Source organism: Myotis daubentonii, chromosome 2, assembly GCF_963259705.1.
Source record: "Myotis daubentonii chromosome 2, mMyoDau2.1, whole genome shotgun sequence".
Taxonomy (NCBI): Eukaryota; Metazoa; Chordata; class Mammalia; order Chiroptera; family Vespertilionidae; genus Myotis; species Myotis daubentonii.
In genome coordinates, this window is record NC_081841.1 from 68735766 (window position 1) to 68763495 (window position 27730).

At 42.0% G+C, this 27730-nt stretch overlaps 1 protein-coding gene across 1 annotated transcript in view; it reads left to right on the top strand.

Annotated features, from left to right (window-relative positions):
* Positions 1-27730, top strand: part of KCNMB4 (potassium calcium-activated channel subfamily M regulatory beta subunit 4) — a 60988-nt gene that overhangs the window by 11327 nt on the left and 21931 nt on the right. Inside the window, exon 2 of the mRNA XM_059683629.1 lies at positions 16930-17057. Within this exon, the coding sequence (XP_059539612.1) occupies positions 16930-17057 (128 nt within the window). The remainder of the gene's footprint in view (positions 1-16929; positions 17058-27730) is intronic.

A 27730-nucleotide genomic window follows, 5' to 3' on the forward strand; every position in this document is an offset into this window, starting at 1 on the left:
TAATATTGAATGGGCACGCTCAACAATGGCCTGCCCCTGTGGATTGTGGGGGATTCCTGTGGAATGCTGGATGGACCAAGTCCTGCAAAAGGTAGCAAAGGCATGGCTGCTATAAATGAATGAGCACTCAACAATTGTCAGTTTTTATCTTGGCTAATATAGCTATTATTGGAAATAGGTCTTATTGAATTCATGCAAAGAAACATATTGCTGCTTATTAAGAATTGCTAAATTTGGAGGAACAGGTAGGGAGAGGAAATATATAATTTTCCAAATTGCTTTAAAAATGCTTCCTTATATACAAAAAGTTTAAGAATTAGCAGTACTTTTAACAAAAGTTATAAAAACTATATAATTATTTTCTATTTATTTAGCTCTATAATAAAACTAGAGGCCCAGTGCACAAAAATTTGTGCACTCGGTGGGGGGGGGGGGCATCCCTCAGCCTGGCCTGTGCCCTCTCGCAGTCTGGGACCCATCAGGGGATGTCCACCTGCTGGCATCATAGCAGTCAAACATCCTTCTGGCAGCCCAGGAGCCCTCGGGGGATGTCCACTTGCCAGCAGGGAGCAGGCCTAAGCTGCAGTCGGACATCCTTAGCGCTGCTGAGGAGACGGGAGAGGCTCCCGCCACCACCGCTGCGCTGGCAGCCGTCAGCCTGGCTTGTGGCTGAGCAGAACTACCCCTGTGGGAGCGCACTGACCACTAGGGGGCAGCTCCTGCATTGAGTGTCTGCCCCCTGGTGGTCAGTGTGTGTCATAGTGACCAGTCATTCCCAGTTGTTCTGCTGTTAGGGTCAATTTGCATATTACCCTTTTATTATATAGGATAGAGGCCTGGTGCATGGGTGGGGGCCTGCTGGTTTGCCCTGAAGGGTATCCCGGATCAGGGTGGGGGTCCCGCTGGGGTGCCTGGCCAGCCTGGGTGAGGGGCTGGTGGCTGTTTGCAGGCTGGTCAAGCCCCCCAGTGGGGACCCTCACCCCATGGGGGTTTGTCCAACCTGGATGAGGGGCTGAGGGCTGTTTTCAGGCTGCCCACACCCCCTATAGGGTGGGGGTCCCTACAGGGGTGCCTGGCAAGACTGGGTGAGGGGCTAATGACCGTTTTCAGACTGGCCATGCCCCCCGGCAAACCAAGCTCCCAGCCTTTCCTTTTTGTCCTTTTTTTTTTTTTCCTGGGATTTATTTATCTTCTATAATTGAAACTTTGTAGCCTTCCAAGTCCTGCCTTGAGCGGAGGCCACGGCAGGCTGGAAGCAGGTATTTGGGATTTATTTATCTTCTATAATTGAAATTGTAGCCTTGAGCAGATCTGAGGGCAGGCAGGAAGCTTGGCTTCCTCCATCGCCGGGGCAACCCAAGCCTCCTGCTCGCTCCAGCTCCGTGGCCACTGCCATCTTAGTTGAGTTAATTTGCGTACTTGCTCCTGATTGGCTTGTGGGTGTGGCTTGATCATAGCAGAGGGATGGTTAATTTGCATGTTTCTCTTTTATTATATAGGACTAGAGGCCCGGTGCACAAAAATTTGTGCACTCGGGGGGGAGGGGGGATCCCTCAGCCCGGCCTGTGCCCTCTCACAGTCTGGGACCCCTTGGGAGATAATGACCTGCTGGCTTAGGCCTGCTCCCGGGTGGCAGAGGGCAGGCCCAATCCCTAGGTGCAGCCCCTGGTCGGGCTCAGAGCAGGGCCGATTGGGGAGTTGGGGCGCCACCCCGTCATGCACAGAGCAGGGCAGATTGGGAGGTTGTGATGCCACCCTCAATCACGCTCAGGGTAGGGCCGATTGGAGGGTTGGGGCACCGTCCCCTGTCACACTCAAGGCAGGGTCGATGGGGAGGTTGTGGGGCAACCCCCTGTCACGCACAGAGCAGGGCCAATCAGGGGGTTGGGGCGCTGCTCCCGTCACACACAGAGCAGGGCCCATCAGGGGGTTGGGGCACCACCCTCTATCACCCACAGAGCAGGGCTGATCAGGGGGTTGGGGGCGCCGCCACTCTCACACTCAGGGCAGGGCCGATGGGGAGGTTATGGCTCTACCCCATCACACACAGAGCAGGGCCCGTGGGGGGGTGGTTGGGGAGCTCCCCCCTATCAGGCACAGAGCAGGGCTGCTCAGGGGGTTGGGGCCCCGCCCCCTGTCACACACAGAGCTGCAGGGCGATCAGGGAGTTTGGGCGCTGCCCCCTGTCACGCTGATCCCAGTACTGGGAGGCATATTACCCTTTTACTATATAGGGTAGAGGCCTGGTGCATGGGTGGGGCCGGCTGGTTTGCCCTGAAGGGTGTCCTGGATCAGGGTGGGGGTCCCCACTGGGGTGCCTGGCCAACCTGGGTGAGGGGCTGAGGGCTGTTTTCAGGCTGGGGGTGACTGAAGTTTCCAACCGCTCCTTTTCTTCTTCTTTTTTTTTTATTCTGGGCCAGCTTTACCTTGAGGCTTGGCTCCAGCTCTTAGGCTGCGGCGAGGCTGAAAGTAGGTTTCTGGCCTTTGCATACAACGTTGCGAATCTGCTGGCTGAAGTCTGGGGGTATTTGTTACAATGTTTCTTAAACTGCCCACTCAGAGGCCTGTAGCCGCAGGCGAGGAACATTGGAGTCCTCCGTCACTGAAGCAAGCAAGCCTCATGTTAGTTTCAAGCTGCCTGGCTGCCGGCCGCCATCTTGGCTGACAGTTAATTTGCATATCTCGCTGATTAGCCAATGAAAAGGGTAGCGGTCGTACGCCAATTATCATGTTTCTCTTTTATTAGTGTAGATTATTGTTTCTCTGATTTTTTTCTGCTAGTATTTCTATACATTCAGATACTTCATAGAGTAATGTAAATGACATGGAATCTTGTCCTTTCTGCGAAATATTCCAGAATAACAATTAGAGCTATAAGTGAAAGTATAATACAGTTGTTATTATCTGACAAAGCTTCCTATGTACCTTAAGTAGGAAATTTTCCTTCATGAGAGAGAAAACAAACACTTGAGGCATTCTGGAGCCTATCAGAATGATCGAAGGCCAATTCTAGGTCAAGGAAAAGTTTCTTAAAATTCAAACCCTGGGAAGGTAGTTAAATACATTAAACTAAAAGATTATGTATTATTATTATTAAACAGTATTAAGTAATTTATTTATTTAAAGTAATAAAGTTCCCGATTAATATAACAATTGTTTTAATTACACACACACACACACACACACACACACACACTGAGTGGCCAGATTATTATGACCAGCCAGATTATTATGACCACCCCATCAGTATTTCATTGACACTTCCAAAAATACTGAATATTGAAAACTTCCTAAGCAAATACTCAAGGTTTTATTATTATGATTATTTGCATAATTAATTCACTTCATTGTACTGATGGGGTGGTCATAATAATCTGGCCACTCGGTGTATATATAGCCTTTGCTTCTTAGGCAAATACAGGAAAGACTTCTTTTTCCCTTACTTTTAGATATAGGCTTATATTGCCAATGGAAAATATACTCATATTCTTAAGAAGTGTAACAGAGATAACATGACCTTGACAACTCTTAGAAGGCTGGAGAAAGGGTGGGTGTGTATGTGAGGCGATAGCAGGTCCTGGGGTTTGTTCCCAGGACTGCAGTAACTCCTGGGCCTCTAATGGCTTTAGTGTAAAAGTACCATTTTTTTTTTCAACAAGGAGAGTGCCCCCCCGCCCCCCGCCCCACCTCACTGATGCTGTTTCTTCGGCTATTCGCCGTTACTTCTGTAGCTCCAGCCCTTTAGGATAAATACTTGGGGAGTTTAAATAATTATTTCCCATATTTTTCTCTTTTTGAGTAGACTAACAATATGAAAACTTGTATATGAGAAGAGATTTTAAAAACAGAAACAAACAAAAAAACCCCAACCCTACAGTAAATGAATGAGTACTCACAAAAGGTGGACTAGGACATTAGCCTTAGAATCTCATTTTACATTAACCCAGTATAGCAAATGGGTTCTTAGTGGCACAAATCCAAACAGTAGAGACCAAGAATTCCCTATATTCATAAAATGGTGAAGTGCAAACTAAGTCCCCTAAAGATAAGAAAGTAAGCAAAGAACATTAATCAATAATCAAGTTACATTACAGACAGACGAGAACTTCCAATAGCTAAGAGTTTCTGGTGGCTGATGCCTTGAGAGGGAGAGCAAGAAGGGTCCCAAAGATTAAGAATTTGTGGCAGCTGCTGGGAAGTTCCTGCAATCCCTGCCACGTGTTCAGCCTGCTACAAGTAGCTGGGGCCCCCAGCAAAGTGAAATATGTCCCTTTTTTAAACAAATTAAGCCAAACAGCAAAGACACAAAACAACAATTAACAGAGACACTCTACGTACAATATTTATAGGCATGCACAACCTACAGGCAAGACTTAATAAACTAGAGTCCTTTCCATGGATCTTTCAGAAGATGTCTTATAGTGCCCGGGACTTACAGCCAGAGTGTGGACCAGAGGGCTCCCAGGTGGGGTGGCTAGTGAACATCCACACACAGCCTGTTGTTCACAGATCTCATTATATTCTGCTCTCCATGATAGATATTGACTGGCGTCCAGAGTTGTTTGGGCCAAAATCTGCCCGTTCTAAGGAGCCATGTGATAATTTTCAGACAAGGCATTAAGGAATCCTTTTGTAAATGGACTGTTAGCTCCATTTTCTCTCCTACTTTTCCTTATTTCTTTAAAGGTATTAAAGGAGAGCAGCTCATGAATTCTATTACCTTGTTGATCTTTGGCAAGGGTGTCAGAGCTGGGCAAGCACAGCTTTTCAACCTACGATGCTTGAAAAACTGTGTACCCAAATGTGAAGAGTGACTTTGGACTTCTACCTCAAACTATATACAAAAGTTAACTCAACATGGATTAGAGACCCAAATGTAAGAGCTAAAACTATAAAGCTCTTAGAGTAAATACATATGTAAATCTTTATGCCTTAGAATTAGACACAGTTTTTTAACTATGGCACGAAAAACACAAGCAACCAAAGGGAAAGTAGATCATTGTACTTAAAATGTAAAACATTTGTCCTTCAAAGGACACCATCAAGAAAGCGAAAAGCCCTGGCTGCTGTGGCTCAGCTGGTTGAGTGTCTTCCTGTGCACCAAAATGTCGCCAGTCGGGGCACACGCTCCGGTTTTGAGTAGATTGATGTTCCTCTCTTCCCTCTCCTTTCCTCTCTCTCTCAAATCAATTTTCAAAAAAACATTTCAAAAAAAAAAAAAGTGGAAAGACAACCACAGAATGACAAAGTATTTTCAGATATTACATAACAAACTTTTACAACTCAACAACAATAACAGAAACGCAAATGACCCAGTTCAGAAATAAACAAAGATGGCAATTGTTATTTTTCCGAAGAGGGCATATATTGGCCAATAAGCACATGAAAATATGTTCAAAATTATTAGTCATTAGGGAAATGCAATTCAAAATGCAATAATATACCATTAGAATGACTAGAAGAAGAAAAAAGACAGTAACAAGTGTTGGTGAGAGTGTGGAGAAACTGAAACCCACATACATTGCTGGTAAACATGTAAAAGATTCAACCCCTTTGGAGAACAATTGGCAGTTCCTTAAAAATTTGAATGTAGAGTTACTTTGTGACCCAACAATTCCATTCTTAGGTATATACTCAAGAGAAATGAAAACACATGTGCAAATTAAAACTTATACACAACTATTCATAGCAGCATCATTCATAATAGCCAAAAAGTAGAAACAACTTCAATGTCCACCAACTGATGAATGGATATATAAAGGCTATATCGATAGAAGGAGTATTATTTGACTAGAAGGTATGAAATGTGGATATATGCTACCACATATATTTTTAAAAACATTAAAATTGAAAGAAAAATGACAAATTTGGAATAATATTTGCACCACGGTAGAGAAATGATTCAAAACTTAACGTGTGAAGAAATCTTAGCAATAAATAACCATCTCTTCAGAAGAACACTAGGTGTGGTGGTTAATCCTATGTGCCAACTTGACTGGGCTCAAGGGTGCCCAGACAACTGGTAAAACATTATTTCTGGGTGTTTCTGGAAGAGATTAGCTTTGCATCGGTAGACTTAGTAAAGAAGATCCCCCCTTGCCAATGTGAGTGGGCATTGTCCAATCTTGTCGAGGACCTGCATAGAGCCAGAAGACAGAGGAAGGGCAATTTGCTCTCCATTTGAGTTGGGGCATGACATTGGCACTCTTGGTTCTTGGGCCTTGGGAGTTGGACTGGGATTTACATCGTTGGCTCCTTGGTGCTCAGGTCATCAGGCTCAAACAGAATTACACACCCAGCTTTCCTGGGCTTCCATCTTGCAGAGAGCAGATCATGAGACTTCTTAGCCTCCCTTATTGCCTGAGCCAGTACCTCATAATAAATCTCTTTCTACAGACCTATTTATATCCTGTCGGTTCTGTTTCTCTGGAGAACCCTGACTAGGCAAAAGCATGAACAGGCAGTTCAGTGAAAGAATTATAACTAACTAAGCACATGAAAAATATGAATAATCTCACTAATACCCAAAGAAATACTCATCAACACAATATTGAGATACTTTTCCTGCCTATCAGTTGACAGTTATTACATTGGTAAAGACCCGAGGTCATGGACAGTCTCATGCACTGCTGGTGGGAGCATATTGTCAGGGAGCAATTGGAGATACATACCAAAATCCTGAAAAAGACACACATTATTTTTCCTAGGGCTGCTATAACCAAGTACCATAAACTGGGTGGCTTAAAGCAACAGAAATTTGTTCTTTTACAGTTCTGAAGGATAGAAGTCTAAAATCAACATGCCAGAGTGGCCATTCTTCCCCTGAAGGCTCTAGAAAAAAATCCTTGCCTCTTTCTAGCTGATGGTGGCTGTGTGCAAGCCTTGGCACTCCTGGCCTTGGAGCTGCATCACTCCAATTTCTGTCTCCTTCATGTGGCCATCTTCCAACTGTGTCCTTGTATCTGCCTCTTCTATCTCTTATAAAGACAGCAGTCATTGGCTTTAGGGTCCACCCAAGTCTATGATGTCATCTTAACTAATCATATCTACGAAGCCCCTATTTTCAAATAAGGTCACATTCTGAGGTTCTAAGTAGACATGCATTTGGGGGAAGACATTATTCATCCTGGTACAATATGCATACTCTTCGACAAAGTAAAACTTTGCAGTATATCATAGGCAGTATATCATAGGAAAAAATGATGGAATTATTGAAAGATGTAGCTATAAATGTATTACTTGCAGTACCATTAAAAATTGCAAAACACCCTGGCCGGTTTGGTTCAGTGGATAAAGCATTGGCCTGCGGACTGAAGGGTCCCAGGTTCGATTCCGGTCAGGGGCACGTGCCTGGGTTGTGGGCTCAATCCCCAGTGGGGCGCGTGCAGGAGGCAGCCGATCAATGATTCTCTCTCATTCATTGATGTTTCTAGCTCTCTCTCCCTCTATCTTCCTCTCTGAAATCAATAAAAATACATTTTTTTTTAAAAAAATTGCAAAACATCTGAAACAACCTAAATGTCAGTAAGATGGTACTGTTTGAAGGAATTGGCATAGACATATACTTATATGATGAAATACTGTGTTAAATTATATTGTTGACGTATATTTTTTAAAAATATATATTTTATTGATTCTTTACAGAGAGAAAAGGAGAGGGATAGAGAGTTAGAAACATTGATGAGAGAGAAACATCGATCAGCTGCCTCCTGCACACCTTCCACTGGGGATGTGCCTGCAACCAAGGTACAAGCCCTTGACTGGAATCGAACCCAAGACCTTTCAGTCTGCAGGCCGACACTCTATCCACTGAGCCAAACCAGTTAGGGCGACATGTATATTTTTTACAAAAAGGATGTTTCTCTTGTATTATGACAAAAAAGTAGGTTACAAAACAGTATGATTCCATATTTGAAAAAAAGTGCTTATGTGTTTATTACATATATACATACACACACCAGTTATTTTTTTAAATTAACTTTATTGGAGTGATAATGGTCAATGATATGATACAGGTGTCAATTGTACAATTTATGATATATCACCTGTATATTGTATTGTATTGTCCACCACCCAAAGTCAAATCTTCTTCCATTAGCATATATTTGACCCCTTTACCCTTTACTACCCCTCACCCTCTTCCCTCTAGTGACCACCATACTGTTTGTCTGTGTCTATGAGGTTTTGTTTGCTTTCTTTATTTGTTCATTTGTTGCTTTCAGTTTTATATCCCACATATGAGTGAAATCATATGGTTCTTGACTTTTTTTGTCTGACTTATTTTGCTTAGCATGATATTCTCAAGATCCATTCATGTTGTCGCAGATGACTGTATTTCATCTTTTTTATGGCTGAGTAGTATTCCACTGTGTATATGAAACATATCTTTTTTATCCAATTCTCTACTGAGGGACACCAGTTATTTCCATGTCTTGGCCACTGTGAATAATGCTGCAGTGAATGTAGGGGTGCACATATCTTTGTGAATAAATGTTTTCAAAGATACCCAGAAGAGGGGTTGCCGGGTCATATGGTAACTCTATTTTTTGAGGAGCCTCCGTACTGTTTTCTATAGAGGCTTCCAGTTTTCTTCTCCAATAAAGATGGCCTTACTTTTATGATGAGAGAAAACCCAGAAATGTCACTTTTAAATAAATGCTCTGAAACACATGGGAAAAGATTAAATAATACAGCTTAGAGGATCAGTGTACTGAAGATGAAGCTACCTACTCGAGAAAACCATCGTGTGTTGTACTTGTTACCTATCCCACCCAACCAAGTTATGTTACTACAGTGCTGAGGGGATGGAAAAGCCTTTCTCCAGCCCCCTTTGAGGGACAATCCTAGGTTTCTCTAACATGTCCAAGGCAGAGCTGTACACGGAGCAGGCATTCGGAAGCTGCCTGGGACCATGGAAAAGGCTGTGGTGCCTACACCCTGTAAGCCAATCACTTAACCTCTTGATCCTCAGTTTCTTCACAGACTGAGGATTATAAATAACATATACAATGTTCCAAGAAGGTACTATTGATAAGTACTTGTGGAACAAATAAACCTTGGCATTTGCATTGAGGCACCAAGTAGGGAAAATTTCACAGATGAGGAAAGAGGTTAAGGACTTCGTCATAAACTGTATTTGTAATGTTGAAGCAATAGCATCGTTTCTGATATCATAATATCAACTCTCCATTCCTTAATCTGCATAGCTGATAGGAACATATCTACTTGCTACAGCTTGCATTATTTTAAAGTATCTGTAGAATCATTAATTAAACAGATGTTTAGCAAGCGCCTGCATTTGGCAGGCTTTACTCTAGGTTCTGGGGATGCAGTGTGAAGGAAATCCCTGCTGGGTTGGAGCTTTTTTTTTTTCTGGTGCAATCATCAGAGGAGTTCACTCACTCAGTGCTGTGGTAGGTGCACTTACTGCTTGGATTTGAGATGGCATCTACCTACTCCATCCATTGAGCCCTGTTTCAACCAGCTTTATCTCCCATGCCTGTGTGATATATTGAATGTCCATTTTCTGACTAATGCTGAACACTTTGACCTTCAGTGATTTTTAAAAAAAATCTTTATTGTTGAAAGTATTACATATGTCGCCTTTTTTCTCCCATTGACATCTTATATCCCGTCCCTGGCCCCCGCCCCAGGCCTTCACCACTCTATTGTCTGTGTCCATGGGTTACGCATATATTCATACAAGTTCTTTGGTTGATCTCTTCCCAACCACCCACCCTCCCCCACTTTCCCCCTGAGATTCGTCAGTCTGTTCCATGCTTCTATGCCTCTGGGTTTATTTTGTTCAACAGTTTATTTTGTTCATTAGGTTCCACATATGAGTGAGATCACGTGATATTTGTCTTCCTCTGACTGGCTTATTTCACTTAGCATAATACTTTCCAGGGCCTCCATTCTGTCTCAAAGGGTAAGAGATCCTTCGTTTTGACTGCTGCAAAGTATTCCATGCTGTAAATGTACCACAGCTTTTTTATCTACTCATCTACTGATGGGCACTTGGGCTGCTTCCAGATCTAAGCTATTGTGAATTGTGCTGCTATGAACATAGGGGTGCATATATTCTTTCTGATTGGTGTTATAGGATTCTTAGGATATATTCCTAGAAGTGGGATCACTGGGTAAAATGACAGTTCCATGTTTAATGTTTTGAGGAAACTCCATACTGTTTTTCATAATGGCTGCACCAGTCTGCATTCCCACCAGCAGTGTACTAGGGTTCCCCTTTCTCTATATCCTCACCAGCATTTATCATTTGTTGATAGTAGCCATTCTGACAGGTGTGAGGTGATACCTCATTGTCATTTTTATTTGCATCGCTCACCAACTTTAGCAGTCTGCTCAGATCCATAAGTTAAGTGAATATTACTAATTTCCAAAAAAAAAAATGCAGATGTAGTATTAACACATGATAATACATTATAACTAAAGGAGCACTGGTGGGTGGGTGGATTACTCTACAGGAGGTAGTGAGCCACTTTTCAGAGAAGCATTTAAGGAGAGAAGAACAACTCTTCTGTGAGTAGCAGTTCAGATAATTAGGGCATTTTCCATCACCGTCTCCCATGCCCCCTATACTCCAGCACATTGGATGACTCAGTCTTTCTGGAACATCTGTACACAAAGTCTTTGCACATTGCATTTCTTGTTGGAATGTCACCTTCCCAACCTGGTCATTCACTGAAAAGCCAGTTCCATGAAGACACAAATTCAAAGTCATCTGTGAAGTCTTCTCTCAAAAATCTCAACACTCCTCACTCATTTGTGGATTATAATGAACAACATAAACTGATGAACAAAAATAGAACTAGAGACAGAGAAGCATTGATCAGATGCTCAAACCTTAGAGGGAAGGCAGAGGAGGGTGGGCTAAGGGGGAGAGATCCACCAAAGGACTTGTATGCATGCATATAAGCATAAGCAATGGATACAGACACCGGGGGATGAGGGCATGAGTAGGGGGATGGGGGACAATGGGGGGATAAGGACACATTTGTAATATCTTAATCAATAAAGGGGAAAAAAAATCTCAACACTCCAAAGCCACATCTTCACTTCCTCTTTTGTGACTACAAAGCCCTTTGTGAATATGTTACTATTCCTACACTGCACACTCCTGGACAGGGAGGGAGGGAAGGGGTGAGGAGTGAGTAATAGCTAATCTGTTTTCTGTCCAGTACTCACTAGTCAAGAGCGGTTTGTTGCTTAAATGATCATTTCTGAAAATCTGTCATTCTAAGGAGGAGACCTACTGAAATGCAGATCCCTAGCCCCACTGAATCAGACTCGGAAGGTGGTCTTTCTGTCATGCAGTCCCCTGGGCTGTGGACAAACACTCTTCTAGGCTAACCACCACTCTGCTTCTGCCCAGCCCAGAAGAGCTCTCAAAAAAGCTCCTTTTAGCTTCTCCTGTTCTTAGCTTGCTTTTCACATTTTCTATTTATTTGACCTTCAAATTCTTCCACGGGATTATTTTCATTTAGCTTTCAGATACATTCTGGAACCACCTGCCCTAGAACTTGGTTTTTTAGCTCTCATATAATTTTGTATTGTTTGTTCACTACATTCATAAAGTGTGTGTGTGTGTGTGTGTGTGTGTGTACTTGCTTATTAATGAAGTCGTGAGGATGTGAAACTTTGTGGAGTTTTTAAATGGATCAGTTACACTTTTTTATTCCACGGTGCTTTTCTGATCATACGTTTATATTGTCAAAAAGTCCCCAAAGTTACAAATCATAGCTGACATAGAGATGTCTTACAGGATTTCAGAAAATGTGGGATTTTGGATGAAAATATAATTAGACCCATGTTCCAGTTGATAATGTTTTAAGAATTCATTTTCTAACCAAATTTATTTTGGAAATTATTTAATCAGCTAAACCCATGCTTGTATTATGTCTTTCAATACTACCCTCCCTACCCAAGTGCAATCAAAAAAGAAACTGGAGAAAAAAGCCAGTCTCCCCATTTCTGTATCTTAGATAATGCCTAACACAGAACCCGGTCCCCGTTGTTTAGTTAAATGGATCACGTGTTTTGTGCAGTGGTTTTTTTTTTTAAATGACTCAGTAAAGGAAGAAAGTGAGTTCTGCCTACTCTGCCCACATGATTGAAATGCAGTCCGCAAGACACTTAGCACACAAAGAACCCACCCAAGAAGAGTTCTATTAAAATATGAATCCATTGTGGTAGGCTGAAAAGCATGCGATTATGCATCTTGATAAACCCTGAAATAAGATAATGGAAAATAAGTAATAATAAGTCTGTAATCCAATGTTCCACATCAAGTGAAGACAGTGTCTTCCCTTCATGAACTCACTGGAAGCCTTTATATTAATTAATATACTTAGAATAGCCCACTCGATCCTGTCACTTTGTTCATGAATGCAGAAGTCAATTTTTTTTCCCCTAAAAGGCAGGCATTAAACAAATCTATTGCATGCCTCTTTTTCTCCTGGCTTTTTAAAAAAAAATTTTTTCTAATTAAATTTATTGGGGTGACCTTGGTTTCTCCTGACTTTTTAAAGAAAGTGATTTCATGGAAGTTTAGGCCGCAAATGACTCAGTCTCTAGTGAAGGTTATTTGGGCAACATTGATTGTGGAAGTTAGGAAATGCTGCCTTTGCAAATGAAATACAAAGAAGGTCAGAACTATATGAAGAAGTTTCTCCAAGGGAATGCTCCTTGTCCTACATGACCAAAGACACTGCGTCTATAAATTCACCTCAGTGAAATTGCATCCATAGCACCAAAAACCGACCCTGGAGCCAAACTGAGACTGGAGGGAATAAGCAAAGGCTTACAATGCATTTCTCTGAGAATGTACCAGGCCTGCAAAGAAATGCTTTAGCCCACTAGTCCTCAGGAGGGCTACACCAATTTCATTCCCAAAGAATCACTACACTGATTCTCCAAGAAAGGGATGCAAAAGTCAGCTTTTCTCCCTGACCTCCATATCGGGAGCTCTGAAGAGAAGACTGGAAAGCCCTAAAGATAAAAGACCCGGGAGGCAGTGCTGTGCAGTGGTTAAGAACAAACACTGCAGTCTGATTCCCAGCCTTTCCATTTGCCGCTGCCCCAGTTTTCTCATCTGTAAATGAGGGTGCTCATAATATTTGCTCATTTGGATTAAATGAGATTTGGATTAATGAAATGCTTGACATACAGTCAATGAATGTTAGACACGATGATGATGATGGTGATGAATTGATGATGATGATGATGATGGTTTATGATGATGATGATGATGATGATGATGAGATGGCGTACATTATTCCACGTGCCCCTGCCCCAAAGGAGAGAGATTCATGGTGGAGCTATTCTTGTGTCAGGAAAACCATCAGGCTTGAACAACCTAGAAAGGAAAGGAGTCCCTGTGACTGAATTTCTAATTCTTTTTCTAGAACACTGCTTTGAAATTTCACTTATAACTCATTTTAAAACTTTAAAAATCTACTGATCCACTTAAATAGAATTGAGAAGAAGTCTAGGGAGAATCTGGGTTTGGCTCCACAGAAATTTTAAAGATAGACTAACTGGAGAATCAAGATATATGAGAACGAACAATAATGATTTTTAAGAACATAACCTTTAGCTTTTAAAATAGTTTCCTTTCAAGGTGTTATGAGCTTTAAAAGTTGCTAGGGTATTATAAGATCATTATTTAATCTATGATACTCTGGAAAGAATGCAGTCCATGAAAAAGAATACTTGGATTTTGATCTCAGGAAACTTTGAGCTTGTGTGAATGAATTTTTATTATTATTTTTTAAAATATATTTTATTGATTTTTTTACAGAGAGGAAGGGAGAGGGATAGAGAGTTAGAAACATTGATCAGCTGCCTCCTGCATACCCTGTACGGGGGATATGCCCGCAACCAAGGTACATGCCCTTGACCGCGATCGAACCCGGCACCCTTCAGTCTGCAGGCCAACGCTCTATCCACTGAGCAAAACCGGTCAGGGTGAATTTTTATTATTTTTTTAAATCCATTCACACAAGCTCAATGTGTCCTGAAGGCAAGAAACATTTCTTTTATCCCAAGTGAAACCAGGACATACTTAAAACTCACTCAGTGAAAGCTTTTGTCTGACTTTTCCCAGAAACATGTAGGTGTGATTCTCCTGGTCACATCATAGTGTTATTGTCATTTGAGAGAGACATTTAACTCCCCCACCCTCACCCCCTAAAAATAGTAAATAATTCAAACTGAGTTAACTTGCAAATTTTAAAAATCGGCTTTAATTCCATTTGGTTGTTAGTTGTTATTCTCTAAGATGTTTAGTGTACCCCTGTGCTGAGCATACATAGCAAAAAGGGCTCTGATGTGTTTTTAGGGTTTCACTCCTCACAGCTTCTACCTCCAAATCTAGAAATTTCTCCTTCCTACAAAGAGCACAATCAGTTGACACCTACTCTCCCTTTATAAGCTAATTTACCATGATGTAGAAAGGTTTTAATAGAAGGAAAGGAAATGCCCGGCACATTATTGGAAATAAGCAATAGAAAAATCAGATCCCCCTTATGAGCATTTCCTTAATGCAAAGCCCAGGCCCCCAGGATAGGCCTTAGCACACCGTCCTTTCTGCTGGCTGGATGGTGACTCAGGCTTCCCAGCCAGGTCTCCAGGGGCAGGATCTCTTCTGGGAAAAATATTACAGTCGCGTTTGTAGTCCTGCCTTCTGCTCGGAACTTTCTTGGTGTACATCCAAGAAGAGAATCATGGAAATGTAGAGCAGAAATTGTTTTGGAGACGACAGATTAGAAAAAAGTGAAATCTAGAAAAAGGACTTATTTACTCAAGCCCAAACACCTAAAAAATATTAGGACTGGAGCCCTATCCAATGGTCTCCATTTCTTCTAAGCCCAACTGCTGCTTTGAAGAACTCAGAATTCATCATTTCACAGAAACTCTTCGCGTTATCTTTCTGTTATTAATAGAAGTGGAACTGTATAGGCAGAAGATAAATATGCAGTGACTCAGTCATTAAAATAATACTATTTGCTGGGTTTTAAGCATGTTATGATTCATTAATGCTACCAACATTTTTGAAATTTCACTGTTATCAGGCATAGTTCTACATGTGAAGATACAGGGGGGAAAAAAAAGCCCTTGTCCCAACTTGCCAGCGAATGGGGAGGCTGACATAAAACAGACAAGGGTGATGCTGTGTGATCGTAGCTGTGATCGCGTGGGGTGCGACCTCTATGGCCACATGAAGGAGGGGGCTTAACTCTGGGGTAAGAAAGAGAAGGATCCCCCTAACAGGTAATGCCAGAACTGCATCTTGAAAGAAGGGACTAAGGAAAAAGGCATTAAAAGGAGAAAGAAGAGTATTGCTAGTCAGGTAGCTGTGACAGCACATGGCAGATTTGGGTACAAAAGTGCTTCCACATGACTGCATCCCAGGCTTAAGTGAGGCCAAAGACAGGCAGGGATCAGGTCATGATGAGCTCTGTATATCATGCTAAAACGTTTGTATTTTACCAGAAAATAATGGGAAGGTATTGATACATTATATGCTGTAAAATAATATGACTCATGTTATACTATAAAGCAAATAGATTTTTTTCCTGTTCCTTAACATCAGATACTTTGGTAAAACATCCGAGAGTAGACTGTGACAGAATTGCCAGGATCTACTTCCAATTGTCGAGTTGACAGAAATCTCAATTTCCTCATCTGTAAAATGGGGATCATTGTAGAGTTGTTGAAAGAAATACATGAGTTAAAGCCTGTTAAGCATGGATTACCGTGTCTGGCGTATTGTAAAGACTTAGTAACTGTAAGCCGGCATTGTCTTCATCATCATTATAACAGACTGAATTGGAGAAAATGGAGGGGAATGCTAAGGGCTAATTTTAACATCTAGAGTTAAGAGTAATTTTCCAGTTCTGCTGCATCTTCATTGCTTAGGGTAACATAGGGTCAGAGAGTACTCTGTGGGAGGCACGGCTGGGAAAAGGCATTGGTTAGCAGATTGCGCGGATTGTGTACTTGGGGGGAACTTTTCTGCTGATTCTGTTGTCCAAGAGAATGTAAGATAAGAAAACATGCCCTGACTGGTTTGGCTCAGTGGATGGAGCATTGGCCTGCGGACTGAAGGGTCCCAGGTTCGATTCCGGTCAAGGGCATGTACCTTAGTTGCAGGCACATCCCTGGTGGGGGGTATGCAGGAGGCAGTTGATCGATGTTCTCTCTCATCGATGTTTCTAGCTCTCTATCCCTCTCTCTTCCTCTCTGTAAAAAATCAATAAAATATATTAAAAAGAAAGAAAGAAAGAAAGAAAACAGGAGTTTCTGCCATTGAGAGCAGTATCTGAGCAGAGTAGAGGCTTGGTTTGTTAGTTAAAGAAGGAAAAGGAAAATATTAATGTCCATAGAACGAAATGGGAGATAAAATTAACTTTATTTTTTATTTTTGCTTCCCTTCATTGATTGACAGGCTCTCAAAAAGAGAGAGTATGCTTTTAGTTTGCTATTAGATTGTATCTAGTTGTTTATAATATATCCTTATACTGCAAGGACTGAAGGTTATGTTTTCCTGTATTTTTGTTACTAGGATATTTTCTGTAATTGGGCCAAATTTGAATTTGTAGCAGGTCCTCATTTCATTCAGTGTTGTTTCAGTATAACGTTGATGCGATGTCCAAGGAACTTCACTCTTGTTTATATCAGTTAATCTGTGGTGAAATTGGTTTTGTTATTTGGTTTGGTCACAGTTCCAAGAACCTATCATTGACATTAAGCAAGGACTTACTCTAGGTTAGCAATTTAAATTTGGTTGTAATAAAAATAAGGTAGGTTACAAATAGATTTAGTACCTGCATGCCATCTCTATAAAAAATGGACTATATTTCAATATTTCATAGGATAATAGGTTTACTTTTTGTTGTTTTGTTTTGTTAGTGCTCCTATATCCCTCCCTGTAAGAGAGAAAATCAGAAGAACTTGGAAAGTGTCATGAATTGGCAACAGTACTGGAAAGATGAGATTGGTTCCCAGCCATTTACTTGCTATTTTAATCAATTTCAAAGGTAAGCCAATATTTACATGTACCTATTAAACTTGTTTATAGCCTTTTGTAGTTTTACACTATGACGTATTACATTAATTAATCATAGACTGTGCTAACTTGAAAAATATACAACATGGAGATTGTCTCAATTCTTTCCAGCATGTAGGTAGGGAAGACCCTTCTTACTCTACAGGATGGGAGGCATGCAAAGAATCTGCAAGCAAAAAAAAAAAAAAAAAAAAAAAAGGAGAGAGGAGAGAGAGCGCTTGTATCTTAGAGTGCACCACCTGGGTACACTGAGAACGTGCCTTAGGTAGGATCATTGTATATTAGCTAAGGTGTAGGTTTATTAGCCTCTTGGACTGCTTCAAATATCATTTTCCCTTTTACTTTCTATTCTGATAAAGTACCAATAAAATGAGTTCATACCATGAAAACTTTGTTTGACTTAGATCTCAAGCTATACCATATAATAATGTTTCCTTGGATTAGAACACTTCAGTACCCACACAGATCCATCATGGTAATCTATTCACCAGACATTATTGAGTATTTAGAACACTTGCTGGACATCTCCACTTGTGTGTTTTACAGTTATGTCAAACTTTCTTTTCCTCTGATGGTCCCTCTCTTGGAGAATGTTACTACCATCCACTCGTTTACCTAGTCCAGAAACCTTTGAGTGATTCTTAATTCACTTTTCTTTTGTATACTTTATGATTTATGTTCACCATCGTGCTGATTGTACCTCTGTGACATCTGTTCTGTGCCTTCCCTGTGCCACCGACTTAGTTATTCATATTATTTCTCAGCTCCATTAATGTAATAGTCTTCTTTTTTTATTTTTATTGATTTTTTTTGGGTGGCACTGGTTAACAAAATTATACAGGGTTCAGGTGCACAATTCCACAATTTATCATCTGTACACTGTATTGTGTTTTTACCACCCCAAGTCAAGTTTCCTTCCATCACCATTTATCCCCCTATACCCTTCTCCCCCTCCCCTCTCCCATCTCCCCCATCTCCACCCTGCTCCTACTGCTTACCATTTTGCATGCAGCTGCCAAGGTGATCTTTCTAAAACCTGAGACTAATCAGGTTACTTCTCATAGTTTTTGAGTCAAGTCCAAATATCTTGGCATGGCCTATGTATCAGGTACCTATTTCTGTGTAATAAACTACCCTAAATCTAACAGCTTACTACAATGATTCATTATCTCTTCTGATTTTATGGGTTGGCTGGGAGGTTCATCTGTTGGTCTCTCCTGGGCTCATGTGCAGTCAGATGATGGCTATGTAGTCCATAAGGTCCTCTTCTCTCACCTGGTGCTGGCTCAGATGAAGCACCTGTTCTCCACCTGGCCTCTCGTTCTCTAATAGGCTAGATTCCCTTCGTTATGGCATGGCAGCCTCAGGACAGCATTTCAAGAGAGCCAGGCCTTTGCTTTGGAACTCACATAACATTACTTCTGATATGTTCTGTTGGTCAGAGGGAGTCATGATATAGCCCGGGTTCATGGGGTGTTGAAATAGACTAAAAGCTGCAAAGGTGGTGTGGCTGTATTTAATCTACAATGGCACACAGACCCCTCACCCTAGGCTACCACCTCTCCAGCCTTATCTCCATACTCACACTCTTTGTAATAGACTTTCTGGACAATGTGCAGTTCCAGGGATATCTGATACTTGTATATCCATGCCCCTTTATTTGCTTCTTCTGCTTCTTGACGCCTTGCTGAAGACTCCTCAGATATCACCTTCTCTGGGCTGCTTTGCTTGATCACCAGGTTTCATTTAGTTGTATATCAGTCAGGATGCCATCTGCTGCAGATAAATATAAAACTGCGGCTCAAAGTGCCAAAAACAATTGGGAAATTTATTACTTCGTACATCAAGAAATGCATGAGTGGGCTGACATTAAGGTTGTTTGATGCAATGACTTACAGTGCCATCAAGAACCCCATTCTTCTAGATCTCAGTTCTGCCTCAGGTGGCTCCCTGATGACCATAGTATGGCTGCTGTGGTTCCAGATGTTACAGCCAGACACAGCAGTGATCAACATCAGAAAGAGCCTATCTCTCCTGACATATTTTTATTTTCACAGCTTCCCAAAGCCAGCATCCCCTCAGGTGTTTTGGTTTATAAGAGTTCCTTTGCCTATACACCTAAACTAATCACAAAAAAGAACAACCAGAATCTACCTCTGAACAGGGGATAGGCAATGTGTCCTAAGGTGCATGGAGGAAGGGTTTACACCTGAATAGATTTGGGAAGGAAGAAGACAGGGGATGGAATTTGTGGAACAACCAAAAGTACCAGCTATTATAAGGTGTGTCTTCCATGTTCTGTGTACAGCAGTGACCCTCGCTTTCTATAACTATACCAGAGGACCTTTAAAAATAAAATGCACTGCAGATCAATTAAATTAGAACCTCTGGTGGGTGATTGTAGGCATTACTATTTTTAAAAAATTAACTCCAGAAATTCTGATATATGAGAAATGTATTATCCTATCTAATATTAGACAAACATGGTAATTAACCATACCTCCGCTATGCTTCCCATTGGCTAATCAGGGTGATATGCAAATTAACTGCCAACCAAGATGGCGGCCAGCAGCCACACAGCTGAAGTGAACATGAGGCTTGCTTGCTCCAGTGATGGAGGAAGCCAAGGTTCCCCGCCTGCTGCAGCCCAGCTCTGAGCTCCGGATGCCACAGTGTTGCAATTATAGAAGCTAAACAAACCCCAGATACCTGCTTTCAGCCAGCCGGGGCCTCAGAGCTTAGAGCGCCAGTGATGGCAACAGAGTTTCAATTATAGAAGCTAAACAAACCCAGATACCTGCTTTCAGCCAGCCATGGCCTCAGAGCTGGAGCTGGCTCTCAGCTCCAGTGACAGCTATAGAAGGTAAATAAATCCCAGAATAAAAAAAAGAGGCTGGGCCAGCACCGGTTTGGCTCAGTGGATAGAGCGTCAGCCTGCGGACTGAAAGGTCCCAGGTTCGATTCCGGTCAAGGGCATGTACCTTGGTTGCGGGCACATCCCCAGTAGAGAGTGTGCAGGAGGCAGCTGATCGATGTTTCTCTCTCATCGATGTTTCTAACTCTCTATCCCTCTCCCTTCCTCTCTGTAAAAATCAATAAAATATTAAAAAAAAAAAAGAGGCTGGGAGCTTCAGTCGCCTGCCAGTCTGAAAATGGCCCTCAGCCCCTCACCCAGATTGGCCAGGCACCCCAGTGGGGACCCCTACCCTGAAGGAGCTTTGGTCAGCCTGCAAACAGTCATCAGCCCCTCACCCAGGCTGGCCAGGCACCCCAGCGGGGACCCCCACCCTTAAGGGGCTTTGGCCAGCCTGCAAACAGCAATCAGCCCCTTACCCAGGCTGGCCAGGCACCCAAGCAGGACCCCCACCCTGATCTGGAACACCCTTCAGGGCAAACCAGCCGGCCCCAACCCATGCACCAGGCCTCTATCCTATATAGTAAAAGGGTAATATTCAAACTGACCCTAACAGCAAATGACTGGTCACTATGACACACACTGACCACCAGGGGGCAGACGCTCAATGCAGGAGCTGCCCCCTGGTGGTCAGTGCGCTCCCACAGGGGGAGCTCTGCTCAGCCACAAGCCAGGCTGATGGCTGCCAGTACAGCAGTGGTGGTGGGAGCCTCTCCTGCCTCCTCAGCAGCGCTAAGGATGTCTGACTGCAGCTTAGGTCCACTCCCTGCTGGCAAGTGGACATCCCCCAAGGGCTGCCGGGCTGCCAGAGGGATGTCTGATTGCCATCTTAGGCCCAATCCCCCTGGGAGCAGGCCTAAGCCAGCAAATGGTCACCCCCGAGGTGTCCCAGACTATGAGAGGGCACAGGCCGGGCTGAGGGACCCCCTACCCCCGAGTGCACAAATTTTTGTGCACCGGGCCTCTAGTATTATATAATAGTTATTACTATATATCTCATATATATCTATTATGAGATTCTAATACATGTACATTCTGATATACAAGCTATATATTAATCATTAATATATCTTATATATTATATGAAATATATCTATATGTTTACATTAGACATACATATACATAATATTTGAGATATGTTAATACATTTATAAATATATCTAATAAACCAAGGCTTGACAATATATGGTACATTGAGTATATAATGAGTGGTGAATTTTTAAGCTGGAAAAAGTAGCTTGGGGTTAGATTTCTAAAGAATCATACACACCATTCTAAGGAGATGGTTTTGCCATACAGGCAATGAAAATTTGTAAAAAGTTGTGTTTTCTTTAAACCAAAGACTGGCATGACCAGATCTCTGACTTAGAAAGTAACTGGTGTGAATGCTGAATGTGTGTTGAAGGGAAAAATAGTGAAAGGCAGGTAACTCTGACTCAGTGATGGGGAAGTGAGGAGAGTACTGATCAAAAAAAAAATATTTTTGAGTGGCTATGATGTGCCAATTATTGCGAATAACATTTTGTTTAGATCACCACATTTCTTATAGTCGTTCTAAGCACTAGCCCTGCTTAGTAGATGAGGAAACGGAGTCCTAAAGGAGTTAAATAACTTGCCCAGTGCACACAGCTATTAAGTGGAATCCAGCTAGTCTGATCCCAAAGCTCCTCCTCTCAACCATCTGCAGTGGAGCTTATGTGAGAGCAATGGAAGTGGAAGGCTCTAACAGGGCATATGTCAGGCAAGACATTTAGTTACAGTCAGTAGAACTGAATGACAATGTAAGTGATGAGGAAAAAGAAGGTATCAAATTTGACTGAGTTTGAGAAAAAGCTGGTCCAGCTCTGACTATGCCAAAGTTGAAGGACTCATAAGATACCCAGAAGATGCTTGAAGGAGTTGGAAATACAGACCTTTCATCCAGGAGCAAGAGGTCAGGACCAGTGTTATACAGATCTGGGAATTGGTGGTGCACCAGCATCCTGGTTGAAGCACAGAGAAGGAGTGCGCACTGGGAGTACATAGAGAAGAGAAATATGACAGAATCTGGGGATCATCTACATTTAAGGTATAGGTAGGAGGAGATGGAGAAAGCAGTCAGATGGTGAGAGGGAAGTAAAAAAAGAATACCGTAGTATCTTGGCAAACTTTTCAGGTTTTAAGGAGAAGGGGGTAATCCAGAAGGACTCCTGAGAAGTCATCGGTTTGGGCAAGTAGAAGTCTCCTAGCAATCATTGTGAAAACAGTCCTAGGATACTGGCTTAGAAGTCATCTGTAGCCTCCGCAGATGAGGATGTGAAGGCATTAGTAAGTGCAGGGGACTCATTCAAGAAGCTTTCCATGACTGGAAGGAGTGTGGGGAGGAGGTGAGTAATTGAGAGGGAAGGAGGAATGGATGCAGAGCAGTGAGCCTGCTAAATACTAAAACTGCTGAGAAGGACACATTGACTATAGGTAGTTATTAAGACAAAAGTGGAAGAAAAGGAGATAGGATGAGATAAATAGGTTAAAAAGTAGGGATACTCTTTTCTGTGAGGCCGGAGCCAGGGAACAAGCGTAGGCACCAGCAGGCAGGAGGAGAGCTGGATATGGAGCCCAGGACTATCTGGATTGGGTGATCCTTATGCTTCTAGGCCCAACCAGGGGCCACGTTCAGAATGTGGGTGAGCTTGCGCTTGCACTTGGAAGCAAACAGAGCACCCCTTCTCGTGGCTGTCCTGACTAACCGGTCTCGGTCTCCTAATAAACTCCCCACACTCCCCACTCAGGCACAGAGTTCTCTAAATGCTGCCTCCCCCAAACAGGGTTGCCTCTTATGAGGGCAGGAAGTCTGAATATCCTCAGTCTCCAAGCAGGGCTGTCCCTGTGGAATAATGGGGACCATCTGAAAAGAGCTAACCCTCATTCTATACCAATTCTGTGAACTTCAGGAATAGAAAGTTAAGCCCGTCGTACCTCCCTCAGAATGGATGCTCATTCCCTCTCCCTCATCTCACTGTCTCCTCCCCAAACTGTCGGGGTGTAGATAGACGTGGGGGTGTCTGTCACAACCCAGCAGCACCCGAGACATGAGTTTAAGTGACTCCGGGAAAACAGAAGATTGGAGTTTGGCTCTTTTACCATGCCATATGCGAGAGGAAACAGGAGTGCTGGTTGGAGGTGGGAACATGGCAGCTCTTAGTACACTTTTTACTACTGCTAAGTATGAGATAAAGATAGGCTTACCGTAGAGACTCCCAGCTGCTCTCGATAAGATGAACTTTACATTTAAAGTAACCTTTAGATTTCACTCACATGCAGGAAATAGGGAGAGTAGTTATCAGGAAATTTCCATTTTTAAGTAAAGGGTGTTATTTTAAAAATTGAAGACAGATTATTTGGAGTCTTAGCTTCGCTCTGTGTAAGCCTCAGTTAGGAGAGCTATCCTCAGGAGTGGGATCTGCAGTGGCCAGAGCAGCCACCGACAGCCATGCCTGTGTGGGAGGCCAGTCCCCACGTGGTCACCCTGCTCCATGCTCAGAACGGACACTGAGGGCTCCGTGGAGCCTGGCACGGGCTGCTCCCATTCAAGGCCGTCTCGTATAACCCTCCAGCTCTTTGCCTCCTTCAGTCTTGGGCTCACAATTCCTTCCAATGTGTATACTTCTAGTTTGCACATTTTTACATAGGTGAGGTCACACTTACCCTCCCTACACCACTTGTTAATCTCTTATCCTTCTACTTGTTAATCTCTTATCCTTTCCCAGGCTTCTTTCTCAGCGAAACCTGAATTATGCCCCTGTACTGAGTGTGTTTTGAAATTTTCATTCCAGTGCTAGAAAACGTCTCTGTAGTCTGTCTTCTCATGCTGTTCTCCTCTTCATCTTTGCCTTAAATGGCTTCCCCTTGAAGGGAGGATGGCCCTGGGAAATGGGTACTCACTCTGCAATTGCTTTTGGATCTAAGGGCCAGGAGGAATGGTCAATCTTTGTTTTCGTGTTGTTGTTGTTTTTTTTTTTTTTAGCTTTTCCTCTAATGGAGAATATAGTCTTTTTCTATCCAGATATACTGTGTAATGCTTTATTTTATTCTTCTGAGTGGATAGTAGTTCACAGAGTGCACAGAGCAGGCTTACGCACACACATACACTCACCCAATGAACAAACCCAGCCACACCCCCTGTGAAGTCTTGAATTATCCCCTGGGTTCGACCCCTCACTGTTTCTCATCCAAGTCGTTGGCATGATCTTCAGCTGGTCTTTCACACTGGGTCTTTCTCTCCTCTGTCACTGCACTGTACTAGGTTTTGTTTTGCTTTATTTAAGCCTCTATTTCAGTGGTTCTCAACCTGTGGGTCGCGACCTCTTTGGCTGTCGAACGACCCCTTCACAGGGGTCGCCTAAGACCGTCCTGCATATCAGATATTTACATTATGATTCATAACAGTAGCAACATTACAGTTATGAAGTAGCAACGAAAATAATTTAGGGTTGTGTCACAACATGAGGAACTGTATTTAAAGGGCCATAAGGTTGAGAACCACTGCTCTATTTGATCTTGACACAGTCCTGATTAAATTTCCCTTCCTTCTTATTGTCCATGGGATAAAGAGCATGCCCTTCCGATCTCAGCTTCAACTTCTGATATTTCATTATGTGCTAGTCATAGGGAAACAAACAGAAGAAAACAGCAGGGAAAAGAAAACCGGACACAGGTCCCTGCTCATTGGAGCTTGTAGTCTATCTTCATACCATGGCATAGGTAATTACAAAGTAGGGTAAATACTCTGCGGGAAGAGCTGAGGGTACTACTGTGTGATGTTGTAACAAGGTGGGGAATCTCCGAGGCCTGCCTGAGTAAATTATAATTAGGTGGAGACCAGAGGATGCTCAACAGTCATAAACTGATGAACAAAAACAGATTTAGAGACAGAGAAGCATCAATCAGACCATCAAACCTCAGAGGGAAGGTAGGGGAGGGTCAGGGAGAGATCAACCAAAGGACTTGTATGCATGCATATAAGCATAACCAATGGACACAGACACCATGGGGGTGAGGGCATGAGTGGGGGGGTGGGCAATGGGGGGGATACATTTCCGTAGTAAGACAGGGACACTTGGTCTCAAACATTTAAAAAAAAAAAAAGACGCATATGTAATACCTTGATCAATAAAGAGAAAAAAAATCAAAAAAAAAAAAAAGAGTTAGCTAGGTTCAAAGTGAGGCGAGGAATATTTCAGAATGAGGCAACACCATGTGCTTGCTGGTTTTAGGAACTGAAAGGCCAGCCTGGCAGGGAGCTGTGAGTGAAGGACCATGGTGAGTGCTGCCCCTGGAGAGAGAGTAGGTGGGTTCAGATTTCACTTCTGTGCAGGCACCAGTCAATGATAGGTTTTAAGGAGATGGGTGGTGACATCTGATTGAAATGTTGAACTTTTCCTCCGGCTGTTCCAGTTGCCTCAGATTCCTCTCTGTTTCTCATGCACATTGATGCCTCTGCTCCCTTCCTCTCCTCTTCCCTCACCTGGGGACACTTTTGCCTTTTTTCACTCCTAGGAATCAGCATACCGCGGTGGCTGTAGTAGGAACCTTGGAGCCAGCCACCTTCTAGTGTGTGTGGTCTTGGGTATGCTACTTGAACCTATTTGCATCGCAGTTCTCTTTGTAGAAGGAAAAAACAATAAGGTTATTACGAGGCTATCAGTGAGATGGGGTGAGCCTAACCCACAGTAGTTCCTATAAAACTGTTTATTATTATTTTATTACCATTAATAAGATTTGCCTCAAATGTCTTTGTGTAACCTTCTCTCACCTTTTCAGGGATAAATTAATCACTTCCTCTTCTGTGCTCCCACACTGTGATGGCTGCCTTTACCCTCCTCCTTTCTAGATTATGAATTCCTTAGGGCAACCATGTGCATCAGGTAGACGGGTTTACATTTCTGCTGTACCCATTAACTGTATGACCTTGGGGAAATGGTGCAACTATTTGAGCTTAGTTTCATCTATGAAATGAAGGTAATATTATCCATCTTAAGTGTATTTTGGGGGTAAGGATCATATCTGTGCAGTAGTGAGTACTTAGTAAATGTATGTGTGTTTCTTCCCTTGCCCTCTACATTTCTAACTACTAGGGCAGAAATAATGAATCAGTGAATAAATAGCCTGGTTATTCACTGATTGGAGGCTGAGTGAGGTACTGAATTAATAAATAATAGGGATTTTATTAATGAGTAAAGCAACAGAACACACAGAGATAACTAAAAAGAAGAGGTTCTGTTGATAAATAAATATATTGTACTCCTGATACTGAGCAGATATGTCCTAATTTTGAAGTCCATTCAAATTATCTTTGTCCTGTAGTATGTTTTTTAAATTTTATTTTAATTAATTAATTTTTTGTTATTTATTTATTTATTTATTTTTAATACTCACTGGAGGATATTTTTTCCATTGATTTTTAGAGAGAGTGGAAGGGAGAGGAGAGAGGGAGAGAGAGAAACATTGATGTGAGAGAGACACATTGATTGGTTGCCTCCCAAACGTGACCCTACAGGGTCTGGGGAATCTGCAACCCAGGTTCATGCCCTTTACCAGGAATTGAACCTGTGACCCTTTGGTACAAGGTTCAATCTCTAACCACCAAGCAAAACCGGCCAAGGCCTATAGTTTTTTTTTTCACACTTTTTGGTTTAGAGAAAGTTGAACATAATGGTCTGAACTAAAATTGAATAGAGTACAGAACACAATTTGAAAGCTATTAAAATAGAAGATTAAAAGCAATCAATTAGAAAAGTACTACTCACTTAATTAGGGCTTTGTTTTTTTTTAACCTATAAAATTTGATAGAGTGATAGATTAAATGATCTCCAAGATTCCTTTAAACACTCCAGTGTTAAGGTTTTGTGATTCTCTGATCCTGAAGGCTTGTGAAATTACAGCAGCTTAAGATACTAGATGAAATCCTAATGTGGAAGAGAAAGAAAAATTAGCAAAGAACTAAGTGGTTTACAGTCTGTGGCCATTTAGTAGAGGAACAGACAGTCCTCCTACCTCAACAATAATCGAGTTTTGGAATGATGACACAGAGTCGTCAAAAGGTTAAATATAGTTCAACACACTCCTTAAAAGGCAAGGAAATGTGTAATGCATTTTTAGAAAGATTTTTACCAATGATATTCTAACATTTTAATTAGTTTTTCTTCAATTTAAAATTTTAAACTTCAATTATTTCAAAAATTCACTTATGTAATTACTTACATCCTCTTTTTGAAATAAACATATTTTAGGAATTAAAAGGTCTCCTTGCCACAAAATGGCTCATCACTCTTCTATCACCAAGTTACCTTTTTCAGTGTCCTGGATTTCATACATAAAATTATAACCATTTCAGTCGATTTCTCTTTCATTTATTCAACAAGCATTTATTAATCACCTGATATGTACCAGACAGTATCAATCAAAGATAATAAAACTTTGTCTCTGTCTTTAAGGAACTCACTGCCTAGTTTGGAAGACAAATGTGTAAATACATAATTGGATGCAATGTACTAAGTGCCATAATGATACACACACACACTGGACCTACTTGAATGGAGATAAGAAGTGGAAAAAGAATAGCCTTTACAGGGAGAAAAATTTGAGTTAAATTTTAAAAGCTGAGTAGGAATTTTCCTGATAAACACAAAGAGGGAAGGGGATCTCAGGGAAAACAATAGTATGTTCAAAGGCATTACCATTAGAGATACTAT